The following is a 19,483-nucleotide window of genomic DNA, read 5'->3' as shown; positions in this document are numbered from 1 at the left end:
TATATATGTTAAATAGCAAACGAACAGGGTAGATCCCTACTTTGATAGGTTCTTATATATGCTAACGTTCATTCTCTTTTAAACGTGATAAAAATATGAACACAAAAACGTTACCCACACAATATTTTCTTTATTTATTTACATCACTTTCTATTGCGAATTACAAATTTTAGCTTTTTTGTCAACTTGATCTGCATGCTACATTAACAAATTACATGTTTTAAGTCTACTTTATACAATTCCTTGCAGTCAAGTAAATTTGTTGCAATTATACTCTTAATTTGTATATTCAATTTTTATCATGTTAAACAGCTTTTTAGACAATCTTACAATACAAGCAATAAAAAATAAAATTCTGCACTCTTAAAATATGTGGATTTTCTTTTCCCAAATTTTTAATAACAAATATAAACATTTATATATGTCGATAATCACATTGCTTACAACAATATAGAAGTATGTGTTATTCACCATCTTGCTAATTGAAACTAAAGGTTATTATAAATTTCTGGTATTTCAATATGTTTCGATACCGTACGATACCGAAACATCAAATTATAAAGATTCAAGTAACTTCTAAAACATTACAAGATAGATCAAAGAAAGAAAATTTACAGACTAAATCACAAAAATACTATATCATAAGTCAGAAGAATGTTTTGTCTACTGATTATTGTTAACTATTTTCAAATACAAAATGTATGCTATGACAATAAAACAAACTTACATATTTCAGCTATCATACATACATATTTACAAATTATTATTAGTAGTTACTATTATCAATATTCGTGTCATAAGTATTCCCATATTTAAATTCTTTCTATTGAAATATCATAGAGTTTATTTTCCTGCTAAGGTCAACATCAAAGTACAAAAATTTCACCTAACGTAAAAGTTACAAAATTTGATAAAATTTGAACATTATTGAAAATTAAACAAATATCAGGAAATTTCCTAAATCAATTTCTTATCTGCAATGTATAAATTATAGTGAATCAAATTACGCAATTTCTTTTATCATAGTCACAATTTTTAGTTTTAAACCTTAAGTCCTTGATTAATTATTCAAAATACAACAATTTGTATCTTACCATCGTATCATTATTTGTATCATTTCTATCAATATTTAATAAAATTTAACATACATATATAAAGGAAAATTAATTTGAAATGTTAAAAACTATTTTGTCAAAAAATCCTTACAATTTAAAATTTTGTTCTTATTAAATTATGAAAAGATAAATAAGAATCTTTCAGTTTATTACATTAATATGTTTAATACTCTTTTGACAGAAAAGTACTATTAACTATCATTATACACATATTACACGAATAACAACAAAACAGATATATTTACACAATAACAAATAATGGTACTTCATTTTGATTTTAGTCGCAAAAAATTTTCCATCGATATTTCTTTTTTATAAAATTTATATGTATATATATATATATATGTGATATACAAAAATTGTGATATCAATGTTCTCTCCTCATAAAAAGCAAACAAATTTGAGTTCCAAAAGATTAAAGCTAATACAATTTAAAACAAATTTCATTATCTATTTAATTTTAAATTTCATAATTTCTCTCTGTTATAATTATACTCAAATATGATTCGATATATTTTTATAATATAAGCGCTGTTTTTGTGTATCATTATAGATAGATAGTATTCAGATAGAAAATATTTTCCGCTCAAAAGATCTATTTTTTAGTGGTTCCACGAGTTTTTTAATTATACATTTCAGTCGTGTACGAACATCACGAGCTTTATATTTCTACTATGTTATATTAATAAAATCGTTAACAAAACAGGAGCAAACGGAGCAAGATTTCAATCATCGAGTATGTAAAAAATTAATTCAAGCACAATATGCGTATCTTGACTACTTTGCGCTGCTTTATGCAGAACTTGAATTAATTCGTTGTCTAAACTCTTCATGTAGATTGGAGGCAATTTCATACCTTCGCTACCGGCTTCATAACCAACCTAGTATTATTATGATTATAATTTTATTATATTTCTCTTTTCAAAGAAATTATGTTAAATGACTAAAATCTGATTATTTTTTCACACTTTATAAAAGAAGCTTATAAATTGTCACACTAAACTTACATTGTCAGGATGAATAGTTGTTCTTACACCAAGCTTTGTTAAACCAGCATTGGCTAATAAGTCCAATAACTTCACTAAGGCTGTACATGTTGCTTTCGCTATATTTCCTGATAATTTATTTATATCCACAGGATCATGAACACCATTCGGATGATCATCGGACTTTAAAAAGATAATATTCTATGTTATATATTATAAATACAATAAACAATTCAGAATTTATATCATATTTTTTTCTAAACGTACATTAATGATAAATACTTCTGTCCATCGTATAAATCTACTCGTTCCTTTATAATCAATACCATTGTGTATTCGGATTGAAGGAATACCATCCATAGGTCGTCTATCAATAGGACTTTTTACCCTGGAAACACGCAACATAGACTTAAATAGATGATTATAAATAATTATTATAGTAATACTTACCCTACATTGAATTGCACATCATTATCGACCCACTTTATGTTCACTGTTTCATCCGGCTCGGGTGCTCCTTGTCGACCGCATCCAATTGAAAAGTCTTGCATATTTTTTAGAGCTGCTTTCAAGGCTTCCATTTTCTCTGGCATTATTTCTACCATTAATCCATCCTCAACTATGCTAGATTTCGCTGACAAACCCATCGATGATTTCAATGCTCCGTTAATCACGATAAAACTAGTACCTGTTACTGTATCGATTGAACAATTACTTTCAAAATATTCAAATAAATACATAAATAAGTAAAAATCGAATACGTACTTGTTCTTGGATTATTATTGATACTTATCGCTTGCGTTTGATAAGTGCTTTCATCACCGGTGTTAGTTTGTATACAGACTAAATGTGAGTCGGCAGCAATACTAAAATTTGAAGCGTATGCTAATACGTGATCATTCGAATTATTTAAACCTTTGATCACTTGATCGTATCGATTTCTCGGAAACATTACATCTGTCATTCTGTTTCTTAAGTGAATTGTTAGTCCCCTTACACTTGGTAACGTGTACGCAAAATTTCTGAAATCCGCTAAAACCTTCATAACAGTATGTCCTATTTCAAAGTATAATGCATCCCGAAACCGAACCGAGAATAACGGGCACGGATAGTAACGATATTCTGCGCCCAGTCGTAAGACAAGGCGTAACGGAAATACTTTCGCCCATGGTGTTTCCCACCTATAGATATCAAGATAGCAAATTGATCCATTTTCAATAGCCATTAAATTTGCATTATTAAAAAAAAACAAACCTGTGAACTAGGAGGCCAAATAGGTACGGGCCAGGAGGTAATATAATTTTTTGCAAGCATTGCGATGTTTGTCGAATAAACAAGAACCCTGCGTGTTCCCGAGAATCCAAGAAATTTCCTCCCTGGTATATTAAAAATCCCAATTCGGACACAATGTTTCCTGCATGAAATCAAAGTAATGTAGCATTGTAAATTAATTAATATAGAATATAAATAATACCTTTCATAGCTTCAAGACGTAATTGGTTAATAAAAAGGAGCAGATCTTTAGGAACCCGGATTTCATCAGGTAGTACCTCGATTAATAATATAATTTCATCTTGTCCAACACAATCCAATCCTTTCGAAGTTACATTCCAACATGTTTTATTAACACAACAATTTACTACAAATAATGAATTTATTAGTAATTGTATAATATCTGAAATTATATACACCTTTAATTTATACTTACAAGTTACCATTTTTACATATGCATAGAGATTTCGATTAATCGCAAACATAACAGGTGGTTCACATTCATTTTTCAGCGTTTTGTATAGAAGATTCTCGTCCGTTACAGCATGATATGATACCTCTGATTTACATATTTGAACATATTTATGTAATACAACATTAACATAGAACTACTATCCTGTAAATAAGATTATTACTCACGTCCTTTATGTATCGTTACTGTTGGTGGAAGCGCATTAGGATCTTGTGGCACATAACTTTCTGTATTTGGGTCAAAACGTGGTAGGTTCTGTTTCTTGACAGACGTACTTGGTACAGATGAGCCAGGTGTTGGTATTCTCTTACTACCAGATTTCCGGTATGGTGGTTTCAAATCCCACGACATGTCTAGTTCTGTCAGGTCACAGCCAGGCCTTATTCCTGTGTTTTAGTTAGAGGTGCATAAAACCAAAACAAACAGGAAGGAACAGGTCCAGCGTAAGGGTAAAATATTTGAAGGAGGTGAAAAGTAAAATATAATAATAACTTGGGCAGAGGAGTGTAACTTTAACTCAAAGAACTAAAAATATTATAATAAGGTATGTTAAGAGTAAAGTGTAAAGAGTTATTACATAAAATTGTTGTAGATTTGAATAATATATATTAAGCATTAAGTGTTAAATATTATACAGCTATCTGCAGCCATAAGCATAGTTCTAATATATCAACAAAAATAATTTTTGTGATAAACCAAATCACATATTTGTAACGCATATAAAAACTGAAATATTAACTTTCAAAAAAGACAAATTCATTAGCAATGCATTTCTTTTGATTTAAATAAATATAAATAACATAATATTTATAATCTTCACTCACCATCACTGAACATAACAGATTTTGAAATTTCAGGCCGACTCTTTGTACCATCTTCCCTTTTAAGGACTCCAACGGGTACCATAACCGTAGGAGGTGGAGGCAAGCCGCCAGCTAACTGTTGCAAGGGTGGTATAGTTGAACAGTACTCCATGGGATTATTTGGATTGGGCTGTCTCCCCTATAACCATTTGTCGAATACTCCTAACATTCACATTTATTTCTTTATCCAGCAAACACAAGCCATGCACATAAAATATCAGTACTTTTCTGTTAATTGTATTTTAATTATGTTTCAATATAATGAAATTATGTTTCACTAAATATCTTAAAAATCTTATCTTGTCTTAGAAATATTAATGTTAAAAAAGAATTTGTTTGCTTTGAAAAATTCACAAAAAGCTTAAATAAGACAAACAAGCACTATTAGCAGTAAGATAAATAAAATGACAAAGGATATAATATACGTTTAACAAAATTTTAATGTAATATTTCAAGCAACTATTTGTTGATAAATCTGTACAACTGAATTAATGCAAACTATGAGAAATCTTTCATATTTACTGGATATTAATTACTATTAAAGTAAGAAGCAAACAAGTCACTTTTCACAAAAATACTACAGTTCGAACACATGCCTTATATTTGCAATGCATGGCAAAAGAAATAAGAAACATTCATAATGTACAAAGAACATAATACAAACAGGTAAAATACATTACTATGAATTTATTACCTAAATGATTTAAGAAAAAATTTTAAACAGTGAACATTTAGTTTTAGTTAAAAAATATCAAGCTTTTGTATCAAATTAGTATCTTCTCATATAAATTTATTCTAACAAGAAAGAAGTATTCAACAAGTTGTTATAGGTGGTCACAAAACTCATACTAATTCACAATTAATTTAAATTAATTCACAAAGTGAAAAGCTTCTTCTAAATTTAATTTGTACATTTATTCTGAATTAATAAATTCAACAAAATATTTACAAATTAAAAAAGGAAAAATAACGTAATAAAAATTGAAGAAATGTAGGAGATTAATGAGTCTTACAAGATTCCATTGCAAGTTGTTTTCAATAGAAATTAGGAAATTAATAAACAAAAATTTTTATTGAATATTAACATTCATAAGAATGTAGTAGAAATCACAATCAAAGATTTAGTAGTATAATATCTCATATTGCTATTTTTGTAAACAACTGAATCAAATTAATGAAACAAAAGATTAAAAACAATTGAAAGTAATTATTGAACGCTATATTAAAATGAAAAATATGATAAGCTACTCAGTATATACTTTGTGTCAGTGAAGAGAGCTCCAGAAGTGTTACCATCAATTATTAATATGTCATAATCCCATTTTGTAGAATTCGTCAATACGACGATATAAACAAATAAATCGAAAACATAAATAAACAAACCAAACATGCAAATATGCAAAATCTAGAACACAAACAAACCGAAAATATATAAAATAATGTGAGAGAACAATTCGAAGATAAAAACATTTAATCAAATAAATATACATATATTTTTTGACCAGTTCTACAAATCGTTAATAGTCCGTTATAAAACAAGAGTAATACTTAAAGAACTCTTCTCAATTTCTTTGAGAATAGTAAAATTTATATATTTACACATAAAAAAAGATTCATAACACTATACATATAAAATAATTTATATCTAACATACCTGGGGCGAATTGATATCATTATTATTCATACATGTGGAATAACCAGAAGACCATTCTCCCATACCCTGCTCTGTTTCAGCTAAAAGGATAACATTTTATTTCCGAATATTATAAAGAAAAATGTTAAAATAATTCAAATAATATTAAATTGAAGAAAAGTTACCTTTAGTAAGAAGCTGATAACAAGAAACACAAACGCGTGAATCAATGTTTCCTTGATATTCTAATTTATATTTCATATTACAACATTTATTACATAACACTTTTCCACATGCCCGACAGTGATGTCGTCTTTTGATAACGGTAAACTTAACATCACAGAGCATGCAACTAGGAGCATCGCTATCGGGAACCCAGAATGGTGGTTGTTTTCCCAGAACTGAGCCAGATTCCGGTAAAGAATTGTCTAAAATATCCGGGGAAGATCCTTGCTCCTCTTTTATACCATCAGTATCTGATTGAACTTGATAAGATGGTGTATCACTTGTAGAACCAAGTACTTGGTGTTCTGTGCTATTGTTTGACAAAACAATATCCAATGTTTGGGGACGTACTGGCTTCTCTGAATCATTGCTAGTATCACTTACATTTGGTCTTGTGTAAACATCTACAGACGTAGATATTGCATCATCATTATGTTTTGTCATATCAATTAATGTATTTAGCTCAGATGTCGTTGAAATTCTTTCTTCCGAAATATTATCAATATCACTTGGCATTTTTAATTCACAAGCTTGATTATATTGCGTAGAATTTCCTTTCTGCTCTTTTAATTGTATCTCAGTTCTGCCATCATTTAGTGATCCTTGATTAATATTTAAACTATACGTAGGACGTTCTTGGCTGTCTTCAATATCTTTTGTATCAGGCACGCATTCATTTTCTAATTTCATTTTATCATCTTTAGCTACATTATCTCTATGCAACAATTTTAATTCTTTACCACTTGGATTATTTAAAATATCTTTGTGTTTATTTAATCTGTCTTCATTTAATCGATCATCAGATTGTTGTACATTTTGTTTCATTAATGCATTATTTAATAATTCTTTATCCATTTCCTTTTTCTGACAGTCAGTTATTGAAATGTTTTCTATCCTTTCATTTAATTCTGATTCTATCATTTTTCGAGATTCTACAGAAGTATCTGGGAAAACTTGGACATTTTGTTTATTTTCATCTTTTTTATTGCAGCTTTCCCTTAATTTCTCCTCTTCTTCTAATTCAGCTAAATATTTGGTCAATTCATCTTCTGATAAATTATCAATGTTACTAAATCCAATTGGCTTACATACTGAATTTAAGCTGCTCCTATGTATCTCACTTGTACCAATATTTTCCACGCTTAATTTACTTTCATTATCTTGCAATTGTGTTGTAGACTCATTTTCATAATAACCACCTTGTATACAAGTACACTTAGGCATAGAATCTTTTTCTTGATCTATCCTATCAGAATTATAGTTATGTGTTTTGTCATTTTTAATTTCTGCTTTATTACTTAATTCAATACAAGCTTCATTTAGAGCAACTTTTTCAGGAAGGTCTGTTTTGCTTTCCAATGGTTTGAAATTTGTTACATGAACATTTTTTACATCCTCTTTAATATTAGTTTCATATGTAATTGGTAATTCTACCGTTATGGGTGTTGTAAACTCATTTTCATAATAACCACCTTGTATACAAGTACACTTAGGCATAGAATATTTTTCCTGATCTATCCTATCAGAATTATAGTTATGTGTTTTGTCAATTTTAATTTCTGCTTCATTACTTAATTCAATACAAGCTTCATTTAGAGCAACTTTTTCAGGAAGGTCTGTTTTGCTTTCCAATGGTTCGAAATTTGTTACACGAACATTTTTTACATCCTCTTTAATATTAGTTTCATATGTAATTGGTAATTCTACCGTTATGGGTGTTGTAGACTCATTTTCATAATAACCACCTTGTATACAAGTACACTTAGGCATAGAATTTTTTTCTTGATCTATCCTATCAGAATTATAGTTATGTGTTTTGTCAATTTTAATTTCTGCTTCATTACTTAATTCAATACAAGCTTCATTTAGAGCAACTTTTTCAGGAAGGTCTGTTTTGCTTTCCAATGGTTCGAAATTTGTTACACGAACATTTTTTACATCCTCTTTAATATTAGTTTCATATGTAATTGGTAATTCTACCGTTATGGGTGTTGTAGACTCATTTTCATAATAACCACCTTGTATACAAGTACACTTAGGCATAGAATTTTTTTCTTGATCTATCCTATCAGAATTATAGTTATGTGTTTTGTCAATTTTAATTTCTGCTTCATTACTTAATTCAATACAAGCTTCATTTAGAGCAACTTTTTCAGGAAGGTCTGTTTTGCTTTCCAATGGTTCGAAATTTGTTACACGAACATTTTTTACATCCTCTTTAATATTAGTTTCATATGTAATTGGTAATTCTACCGTTATGGGTATCGTGGCATCCTGATAGCTTAAAGCAGGAATTTCTCTAGCTGGATCAGGTATATCAGCTGTCTGTTTATGTGGTATACTTTCATCACTATCTTTAGCACTGCTCTGGATTATCTGAGGTACCTTAGTCTCAAAATCAGATTGTATTTCTGAATCACTTAATATGGAATGAATGCAATCTGAACTTCCAGGTGGAGCATTAATGTACTCATTCAAACTGCTGAAAACGTTGCTAACACTAGGTTTCAGATTCGACTGGTTCAATTTCTTATCATACCTATTGTCAATCTTTGGGCTGTTATTACTATTTTGTTGTTTTTGTAATACCTTTTGTGATATATCATTATATATTGCTAAAGAAACCTGTTCAGAATCATAAGATGAAACAGATTGTTTTTGTATTGACTTATTCTCGTTTGTGCATTCTTGTATATAAAACTGATTTACATCTGTATTTTCTATTGTTGTCTGTTCTGTACTATAATTAAGATTTTCAGATACTATATCATTTTCATTAATACATTTGTTTTTTGTATTTATTTGTTGCAAGTCTTTATGCCTTTCTACAGGTAATATAATATCAAACTCTTTATTTTCTTTCTTAGGCTCTATTAGAAGATAATTATAACCTTTTAAAGCTGAAGGTTCTAGATTACATTTAACTGAAGAAGATGACGCATTGTTTGTTGAAAGATTATCAGATGCTATTTGCTCTGCACAGTCTGAAATATGTATTCATTATAATAATATTAACAAATATGTAACATTAATAATATCAAAAAATAAAAATATCTCTATCAAACATGAAATTATTTAAAAAAAAAAGCGAAGTTATTTATAAATCAATTTTTATAAAAAAAAGAAATTATACAATTGAAATTGTTTTAATAGAAAAATTATTCTACTTGGAAAAAGTTATCAAAAAAACCAGGATTAGGAACTTTATAGAATCTCGACTATATTTAAAACAGAGATAAAAACAAACTAAATAAATTTTACCTTCGTTAAATTCGAAATCATCCAAAACCTTGTCCAAATCAATAGCAAATTTTTCCATTGCGTCGTTAATGTTAGCTACGCCAATTCTGAAGTCATTGAATGAACATTCCTATCCAACTTCTGATAATGGTAAATACGATTCCATTAATGGTATCCGTTCGAACGAAATGTACGACGTAATTTTAGAATTTTATTGTAGCTAATTCATCGAAAATATTGAAATATTGAAATATGAAATATGAAAAAGAATGATCGATGATAATTTACATGCACGATATTCTTAATCTTTCAAAAAAATTTCTTACAGTGAATCACTGTCATTCCGCGTGAAGAAAGAATCACTTTGCATTAGGTGTCTTCAATCAGTACATATATCTTGGCAAATCGGTTTTCCTTTATTATCCATAATACGCAGTCGGCGACATCAGTAAAAAAAGTGGATAATCAGAATGGCCTGAGTTGCGCCTGAGAAAACGAAACGTAAAAAATCAAAAAAAAAATAATCATAAATTTTTGATCATCACGTGGATTAATTGACAGTGGAATAAGCACTTGTACATACTTACACACTACTTGCCTGTAGAACTGTCATTCTATGCAAACTCAGCAGAGGCAAACGTATCCTATCGATAAATCGAAAAATTTATTCTCTTATTCTCGATTAATCGATTATGTTCGAAAGAATATGAATTTTATAAGTTTTAGCTAGTTTTAGTAATTTATAATTTTGATTTTGATCTCGATATTATAGAAAAAGATATAATAATTTAGATTACAAAACTTTAAAATAATGTAATTTATTACGATGAAAATTTACTATGATAAGATTCATACACTACAAAATTTATCTCTGTAATGTAACAATATCAAAAAATGATATCTTTTATAATGAAGATTCACGTGCTTTGCATATAAAATGATTTTAACCATGATTAGTTAAATGTCTTATTATTTTTAGATATTATAAAAAATTTATGTACAAACAAGTATACAGAAAACATATAGGATGATACACGATCGACTTATTCGTAGGCTGAACTTTACTTTAGGGATCCAAATATTATAAACTTTTTTATTTGTCGAAATCTTATAGTTTTTGACATGTAAAATCTAAAAATGCAAATTTTAAATCGCGGTTCGAAAGTTAAACTATGTAAAACTAGTCATTTTGGGGACATTTTACATGTTACTTTGACACCATATTGACTTATTTCCATGCTTTGTCTAATGAGTGAAGTCCGTAGAGTCACTGACTGCACGAGATGACGGCCATTTTGGCGGGTTAATCTAATATGTTTGACTCACTAAACTCTAAACTGTCGTGAGGCGGCCGATTACGTTAATACAAATTAACTTTTTGGGAATTCAACTACAGCTACAAATAGTACGCATATGTAAAAAATAAAATCGAATTAGCTACCAACTAAAGATTAGATGAGGATAGAGGTCACATCTATGATGATGAATTTGCCGATCGCCTGTGCAACCTTTTGTGGTGTCATAACCTGTAATGTTTCTGTCATAACCAATAATATTTTTTCCGTCATAACCACGATCATATAAATAAGTCTCGACAGACATATACTGAAACCTAAGGAAAACCGTCCGAAAATTTAGTCGTGACTAGTTCTGAAAAATAAACATGGAAGGCAAGATGTTTCTTGTGATGCTATGAATGTCTCTGACAGAAACAGGGATGCTCTACTTATTCCTGTCCGTCTCACAAGAATGCGGATGTTTTTATGATCTATTTATTTGATTATGATTATAACAACATTAATTTGATAGGATTGTTGATGGGAGCGATTCGAAGACATTACATTTTTTAATAAGGTAAGCGGAAGTCAAGAGCATATAACTTTATCTGTGCGACCAATCAGATGTCATCTGTATAGTCCAGTTATTGGAGGAAGAATGGGTAGAAGCCAATATGGCGCCAAAGTGTAAAATACCCTAAAAATGCTTAGTTTTATATAATCATTACATTTCAACCAGTAGACTCTGCAATTTAAAATTTGTGTTTTCAGATTTTACATGTTGAAAACTATAAGATCGTAAATAAAAAAGAGTCTATAATTTTTGGACCTCTAAAATAAAGCTCAATCCAATGTGATGAATGAGAACACAGCTTAAAATTTCCGACTAGTGATTACCAACAATGCAACCCATCTTCTCACTATTAAATACCCTACATAGATTGACAGTCAAAGTGCATTCTTCTGCTTGAATTTGATTGTCATTCGTAGGTATTCGTTCATACTCTAAACAATATTTCTTTAAATAATTTTACTGGATACTCTCAAATCTTAATAATACACTAAGTAACATGGATGTAGAGTTTCTATTTCTCTACATTTCCTTCTATATTTGTCTAATTTGATATAAAACCAAAACTGTACAGTGACAGAGATAAACGTTTCTCTTTATCCGCGTGTTCCGCACATGTGGTTAATAAATTATTTTATTATGATGATCGTCTACGATTAATCATGGAAAAGCGGAATTCCAGTAATAAAGAAGACCGACAGATCTCACAGTATTTTGTCGCCAAGCAAAATACCATTCTCATGCGTATGTCCAGTGAATGTGACAAAAATGTCAATACATTACGTCTCGGCATGCTGGTCGAAGCTGTCGAAGATTTAGGAGATAGCGCACTCAAAGTACGCGTGATTGATACGACAGGATCCGAAATTTGGCGTGGCACTGAATGGCGATGCCACAAATTTGATCTGATTTCTGTTACACCAGAAGTATGGAAATTTCTACCTGCTGTGTCAGTCCCTCAAGAGAGGGTTCGCTTGGCAAATTACAAACACTTATGTGAAGAACTTATGAACCTAGAAATAAATGACACTGTTTGGTATTGTGCTGATCCCTCGGGATGTACCAAATTTTTGGCTATTATTAAGTATATTGGACCTGTGCCACAGCTTGGGCAAGGATATTATTTTGGCCTTGATTTGTTGGTAATTCCATGAAATATTTTGTGTATTGTCGTTTATACCCTTAATATTTTTTACTAAATGAATATGAATATACCTATATGACAATATATTTGTAGGATGGCGACCAACTATCTAAGACTGCTTTAGTAAGCAACGAATATTTTGTTTCTACTCACTCTGAAGGAAGATTTGCTACACTAAGTAATATTTTCCCAATAAAACCTGGAGGTCCTACAGGTCTTGCAAAACCAGATAAAAGTACAAAGATAAATATTCTATATCTTTCAATTTTTGTAGAATTTTAATTCATTAATTGAATATTTTATTTCAGATTCTTGTATAAACATTGAAACAGGCAATAATTATACAAATGATAAGAAAAAATCTGTATTGGATACAATACCACCTGTCTTATTAGAAAGATTCACTCTATATGATGATAATAAAAATAATAATAGAAACCAAAGATCTCTGTCAAAAGAATATCATCAATCAATAAAATCAACAACACATGAAAATGACAGCAGTGTAACTAAGAACACCACCACCCATGGTAATTACAAAAATATAAAAATAAATTTTAAGTTTTCTCAGTTTATTGCTTAGTAGAATAGTTTGCTAACTTTTCTAAAAATTCTGCATAGTATACTTGCCTTTACCTACCACATGTAGTAGAGGGAGTTAAAAATAACTCAGATGGGTAAAAATAACCAGAATCTTAGTCTCACTCTGTACTATCGGCAAGCTTTTTAGTGTTGTAAACTTTTCATAATTTTATTATAAAATGGCTGCTGCTTTGCAAAATATCCCCCTCTTTGTATTAGAACATAAGTGGAGTAGTGATATTGAATCAAATGTGTATAGTGATATTGAAGGGACACTTGGACGTTCAAGTTCATTGGGTTGTAGTAAGGAATAGTAGACATTCTTCACTTCACTAGCGTTCCATATTTCATATTTATTTAGCATGTTAAATTACATTCCATCTCTTTTTTTCCTTAATTTCATTACACAATTTCAGTACAATTGAGTTTTTCTATGAAATGCTATTAATGCTAATGTTTTTATTTTGATTTCAATACATGAGTATATATTTTTACTATTATAACAGGTAATACACCTGAAAAGAATGAAAATAAAAAATGTGGACGAACAGAAAATTTAGATTTAATTGTGGGTTCAAATGTGAAAGTACTGTTGGATTCTGATGTACACTATGGAATTATTCGTTGGATCGGAACTCCTCCTGGTATTACTCCTGGTAAATTGATGGCAGCTGTAGAATTGGTACATATAACATAAAAACTAACAATAAAAAGGAACTTTCAAAAAAATTAAAAAGAAAATATAATTGTTTTATTTTTAGGATGATAATCATCCATCTGGTACTGACGGAACATATAAAGATGTAAGATATTTCCATTGTCGACCACACAGAGCTGTTTTCACGGATCTTGACCAATGTTCACGATATGATACCATAGTAAGTATTACCACTTTGTATATTCTTTTTGCAGTCGTGTAACGAAATATATTTATATAGGCAAAAATTGATGATCCAACAACATCGATAAGTACGGATAATTTCGGAAATATGGAAAGCTCTGTTATTGTTGGTATGGTACGACCTATTTCCGTAAAAGGAAATTTGGAAAGTATTTGTGGAAAATATCGAGGAATTCAAGGTCATCACAATTCGTGCTACTTGGATGCTACTCTTTTCAGCATGTTCACATTTACTAGCGTTTTTGATAATCTTTTATTTAGGTATCGAATCTGATTCCATTTTCATTTTTTCAAATTAAAATGACGTCATACATAATATATTGCTTTTTAGACCACCAAATGAAAAAGATTGTCCACAGTACGAAGAAGTACAAAGGGTACTACGCGAAGAAATTGTAAATCCACTTAGGAAAAATATGTTTGTAAGGGCAGATCGAGTGATGAAGCTCCGGACTTTACTTGAAAAATTATCGTCTGTGTCCGGGCTCACTAGTGAAGAAAAAGGTATTTGATCATAGATGAATAATATTTTAATAAATAAAATTGTTTAAATTTTTCAGATCCTGAGGAATTTTTAACATCCCTGGTTGCTCAAATTCTGAATGCTGAACCGTTTCTTAAATTAAGCTCTGGTCAAGATGCGTATCATTACCAACTTTTTGTCGAAAAAGATGATCACTTAAATCTTCCAACTGTTCAGCAACTATTAGAACAGAGTTTTCTTACGAGTAATATAAGATTAAAAGAAGTTCCTTCGTGTCTTATTATACAAATGCCACGGTTTGGAAAGTCATTCAAGATGTACCAGAAAATTCAACCTACATTATTACTTGATGTAACGGATATAATCGAGGATTGTAAGCATTATTATTATGCTGTAACATAAAAATATTGTTTGTCAATCATGTCCAATTTTTCACTTGTAGCTCCAAGGCAATGTACCGTTTGTGGAAAGCTAGCGGAATACGAATGTAAAGAGTGCTATGGACAATGTGGCGTTGGACTTGAAAGCATTGCTTTCTGTTTGCAATGTTTAGAAAAGGTAAAATGAATAAGCAGGTAGAAAAAACTGAACTTCTAATACAGAAGTTTTAAAAAATTTGTTTAGGTGCATCGACATGAACGAAGGACAAATCATGAACCAAAGAAGCTTATTGTACCAATGGAGTTCGCTATTTTACAAGAACATTGTCTGATCCCACGATTATATTTAGAATTATCGGCTGTAGTTTGCATTGAAACCTCCCACTATGTGTGTTTTGTAAAATGTGGTTCTGGTTCAGAAGCACCTTGGTGCTTTTTTGATTCTATGGCTGATAGGAAAGGTATTTCAATTATGTTTTATAAGCTCATATACTGTATCTTTATTGCTGACTGATAAATTTTCTCTTATTTCTTTAGGGGAACAAAACGGTTACAATATACCGGAAATGGTTCCATGTCCAGATTTTCCATATTGGTTAAGCGAAGAAGGTGGAAATTACCTAACTGAATTGACAGACGATCGTCATCTACCGGAACATGCAAAACGACTGTTATGCGATGCATATATGTGCATGTATCAATCTCCTGATGTTATGATGTACAAATAAGTTAAATTGCCTGATAATTTAGGTAAGTTAGGTTTGCAGTTACTACTCAATGAAAATAGGCATAATGTTTGTGCTTGTTGCTTTATTTATTTCATGTATGTGATAAAGACTTTATACTACTAAACACAAGAGGTAAAGAAAATATCAATGCATGGCTGAATTGTATCAGCTCATAAAGTTTATTCAAATGTTGACAGACAAACATGTAGTCTTAAGGGAACTAAGGTTATACACATACATTATACAAATTACCAGATAATCACTGTTTTGAATCAAAAACTAGTAACTCCAGTATAATGTTATTTTTTAAATTCTCGAGATATATGTATACATATATATATATTTGAGTGACATAAAATTAAATTTTCCACTCTACACAAAAGTTACAGTAAAATCTACTAAGTATTGTAAAGTTTATACATATTGCACGATCTAATCAGTTTATTTAGAATGAATTCAAAATATTGAATTGAAATCTTTATAGTGCACAAAACTGAGTATTTATATATCAATACATATATTAGAATCGTGTATATTTATCAAAAGTAATATATGAAACATAAACAATTTTATATGAAAAGCTTATCAAAGACATTAAGAAGCATCAGATGACTGATTTTCATAGCAAAGAGCACAAACGGCTAACAAATATTTCGTAACTTAAAAATATAATGACTAGGATTCAAAAGTTAACGTTGCACTTTTAAATCTATTGTTGCTCTCATAATTTTATACTCGCGTTTTATAATATCAAATTAGATTTGTTTTAATTTTCCTATTGTTACTATCATAATAATTCTAAGGGGCTCTAATAGAGCAACATAGCACAACAATAATTTAGAATCCACTAAGTTTGTTGCTTTGTTATATAGATTTCTTTTTTAATAATTGTTGATAATAAAGATCTATTTTGATATTTTGAACATTTCACATAAAAATAAAATCTAATTCTTAGATTTATCAAGATTCGATTACTATATAGCAGATTTATATGTTTAAAATATCTTGGATAGTAAACGTATATATGAAAGTTATAAATTTATAAGGAAAACAACATAATTTCAAGATCGTACAGTATTGTTCTTCTGTTTGATTCTTTGTTGACTACAATTACGCTTTAATATCGTACATAAAAAAGAAACGGAAAAGTAAATTAATTAAATTTTCTGTTAAAAATAAACATCACTGTAAGTGAAAATAAACGAAATAATTGTAACACTTGAAATGTATCACTGTACATAATAAGTTACGTACAGTAGTGCCGCGTTAATTAACCGCGGCTCGGGATCATATCTAATCGGTTTTCAAGAGAAGTATAATTCTAGAAAATTCTAAGTACTCCGTTGAATGCAAGAGGGATGTCTGACACGTTTATTTATTTTAATTGCGTAACGTCAGAAGTTTCGGGAAACTAGTTCTAAGAACTGGTGGGGATAGTAGCGGTTAGTTAAACGTAACACTACTATAATAGGTGAAATTTAATGTTCATTCATGCCTCTGTATGGCAGAACAAATAAAGATAGTGATGAAGTTTGTAAACATGTATTATGAATTTAGTATCTGTCTTCATCTTCATCCATGGCAAAATCACTGCCAACACCAGAATCTAACACGTAGAGAGGACTGTAAATACACATTTAAAAAAATGATAGAGAATATAAGTAAACAATAGTTGAACTGAAGAATGATTATACTCACTTTATTGCTCTGCATGGGAAAAACACAATGCGTTTTAATTTCTTATTATAGAAGAAATAATTAAAAGACCACAAGCAGCCATCTTCTCCAAATGGATCAGATGCAAAATCTGGATTGTAACTAAAATATTATCGTATTCTTAACCTTATTTAGTATATACCTTTTTTTCATGAAATTCTAGATATTTACCTATAAATATCACATTCATTTAAAGATATTTCATGATCAATGGCAGCCCAAAGTGCCGTTCGAAGAGTACGATAATGATCAACCGCGGTTGCACTCAAATTACTATCTACAGCATTCATGACCCATTGCAAGCTTGGTTCTTTACTGAATTCATGGCTCTTAGCATCAGAAAAATCATAATCTGGATGGAAAGCTGAATTCAAGGTGGCAATCAAATAGAATAATGTTTTTCTACTGATTGTATCACATAGTGGACCATCTTCATCACCAGAAACACTGCGGCTGGAGCAAAAATATGGAGAAGCGTTAAATCACTCTACAGGTAACAGATGCTGTCAAAAAATAAACAGATATTCTTTTATAAGGTATTGTAGATTTTTATGATTTTTATTATTTAATGTTCAGATAATGTTCAGATTTCTAAATTTATTATTTCATTACATCTCTCATCTACAATTTTTAATACCTAAAGTACCCTTGAGCAGGTGATGTTCCTAAAGATGTTTGTGGTGGTGATAAAGCTTGAAGATCATGTGGAGTAAAACCTTGCTCTGCATTGAAACGTTTATACAACTGTTTATCATTTCCAGCCATTTTGCAAGAGTAACTCTCTATTCTGTGGAACAAGAGAGATAATGTTTAATATTATTTTAAAGAATAGTATATTTCCACTAAATATCTTTCCAATTGTCTTACCTGCCTATTATTTTGCTGTCTCCAGTCTTGATGGACAAGGCACTGTTTATAGCTTCGAAACGTGTACTTTCCAGCAATTTCATCTTGTCGACAAGCAGCAGTTTCCTTTTACGTTGTGTAAGAACAGCCTCTCTGTACTGAATATCCTTTGTGCATCTCTTAGTGTAACACTCCTGTCATTAATGCTCCATTACATAGGAGCTGATGACCTTTAATGTGTTTTTCGACTAAACTTGACCTCGTTTCTCAGTCGGACGGTCAAGGTGTTCAATATAATCGAAAATTTAGAAAACTTCTCGGACATCGAAGACTTATTGAGTCTTTGTACATCTTTCTTATATATATGAAAATTCCTTTCCTCTTCGAGTGTACGAAATTAATCGTGGACGTAATGATTTTTCCCGCGACGCTGAGCTTGTACATCACAGATCTCTAATTAAAGATATCGAGACGAATTTACCGTCTGTACGCAGTCCGATTTCAGCAATCGGTTCTCAGATTAAACTTCAGCTATGACCAGCGTTGCTTTCTTGTCGCTGGTGCGAGTGACGTGCAAGCTAAAGAGAGGGAAAACGGCGTATAGAACAGACAAAACGGCGAGACTACCCTTGAGAAACAAAAGACGCCGTTCTTCTTTTTTCTTTTCTTTTTTTTTTAGGGTCGAAAACTCGCGCTAAACTGAAAGTCGCTGGCGAATGTGCCACAAGAGTTGTGAGAAAACAAGGAATCAGACTCGTTTATTAGAAGTCAGCTAAACAAAGTGACTAAGAAAATTTTTACACATCCGCTACTGACGAAAACAATCCATAATTACGGACATTGTTGTCACTATCACTTGAATTATCACGGTCACTGTCAAACAAAACCACCGTAGATTTGATATAATTTCGATGCAATAATCAAGGATCATCAAACTTCTACTCTTTTTTGTTCCTGTTTGCCACCGTTTATCAATTATTTGCGTCCCGATATTAGTACACCTATATGCAACGAATATATGCGTTCTACGTGACAGAAATAGCACAGC

The 19,483-nt window shown here is 30.4% G+C and overlaps 3 protein-coding genes across 13 annotated transcripts; 1 reads left to right on the top strand and 2 right to left on the bottom strand.

Moving 5' to 3' along the window:
• Positions 1-110: 110 nt before the first annotated feature.
• On the bottom strand, positions 111-10,450 carry LOC126864259 (zinc finger FYVE domain-containing protein 9). 10 transcript variants are annotated; one of them, XM_050615403.1, is made up of 16 exons: positions 10,394-10,450; positions 10,133-10,292; positions 9,828-10,026; positions 8,312-9,550; positions 6,527-8,038; positions 6,363-6,442; positions 4,670-4,847; positions 4,013-4,231; positions 3,810-3,932; positions 3,576-3,740; positions 3,356-3,515; positions 2,867-3,282; positions 2,552-2,795; positions 2,369-2,489; positions 2,123-2,284; positions 111-1,996 (listed from the first exon to the last, which is right to left on the bottom strand). In XM_050615403.1, exons 3-16 carry the CDS (start codon positions 9,883-9,885, stop codon positions 1,841-1,843), a joined length of 4,833 nt encoding a protein of 1,610 aa, XP_050471360.1. In that variant the 5' UTR covers positions 9,886-10,026; positions 10,133-10,292; positions 10,394-10,450; the 3' UTR covers positions 111-1,840. The 10 variants fall into 10 exon arrangements, with proteins under 10 accessions (XP_050471360.1, XP_050471364.1, XP_050471365.1 ...); XM_050615407.1 differs by having other exon boundaries at positions 4,013-4,204; XM_050615408.1 differs by having other exon boundaries at positions 4,670-4,784.
• A 1,559-nt stretch (positions 10,451-12,009) lies between these two features.
• LOC126864277 (ubiquitin carboxyl-terminal hydrolase CYLD) lies at positions 12,010-17,412 on the top strand. Its single transcript, XM_050615466.1, has 11 exons — positions 12,010-12,796; positions 12,892-13,033; positions 13,107-13,328; positions 13,887-14,062; positions 14,142-14,258; positions 14,319-14,542; positions 14,613-14,785; positions 14,842-15,138; positions 15,208-15,323; positions 15,390-15,606; positions 15,683-17,412. Exons 1-11 carry the CDS (start codon positions 12,317-12,319, stop codon positions 15,871-15,873), a joined length of 2,355 nt encoding a protein of 784 aa, XP_050471423.1. The 5' UTR covers positions 12,010-12,316; the 3' UTR covers positions 15,874-17,412.
• Positions 17,334-19,477, bottom strand: LOC126864319 (repressor of RNA polymerase III transcription MAF1 homolog). 2 transcript variants are annotated; one of them, XM_050615587.1, is made up of 5 exons: positions 18,457-19,477; positions 18,236-18,376; positions 17,761-18,042; positions 17,572-17,691; positions 17,334-17,496 (listed from the first exon to the last, which is right to left on the bottom strand). In XM_050615587.1, exons 1-5 carry the CDS (start codon positions 18,537-18,539, stop codon positions 17,427-17,429), a joined length of 696 nt encoding a protein of 231 aa, XP_050471544.1. In that variant the 5' UTR covers positions 18,540-19,477; the 3' UTR covers positions 17,334-17,426. The 2 variants fall into 2 exon arrangements, with proteins under 2 accessions (XP_050471544.1, XP_050471543.1); XM_050615586.1 differs by having other exon boundaries at positions 18,227-18,376; positions 18,457-19,468.
• Between the last annotated feature and the right edge of the window lie 6 nt (positions 19,478-19,483).

The sequence above is a fragment of the Bombus huntii genome, chromosome 3 (genome assembly GCF_024542735.1).
Source record: "Bombus huntii isolate Logan2020A chromosome 3, iyBomHunt1.1, whole genome shotgun sequence".
Lineage (NCBI taxonomy): Eukaryota > Metazoa > Arthropoda > Insecta > Hymenoptera > Apidae > Bombus > Bombus huntii.
The sequence above is the reverse complement of the archived record's forward strand: the minus strand, read 5'-3'. Positions and strand labels throughout refer to the sequence as shown.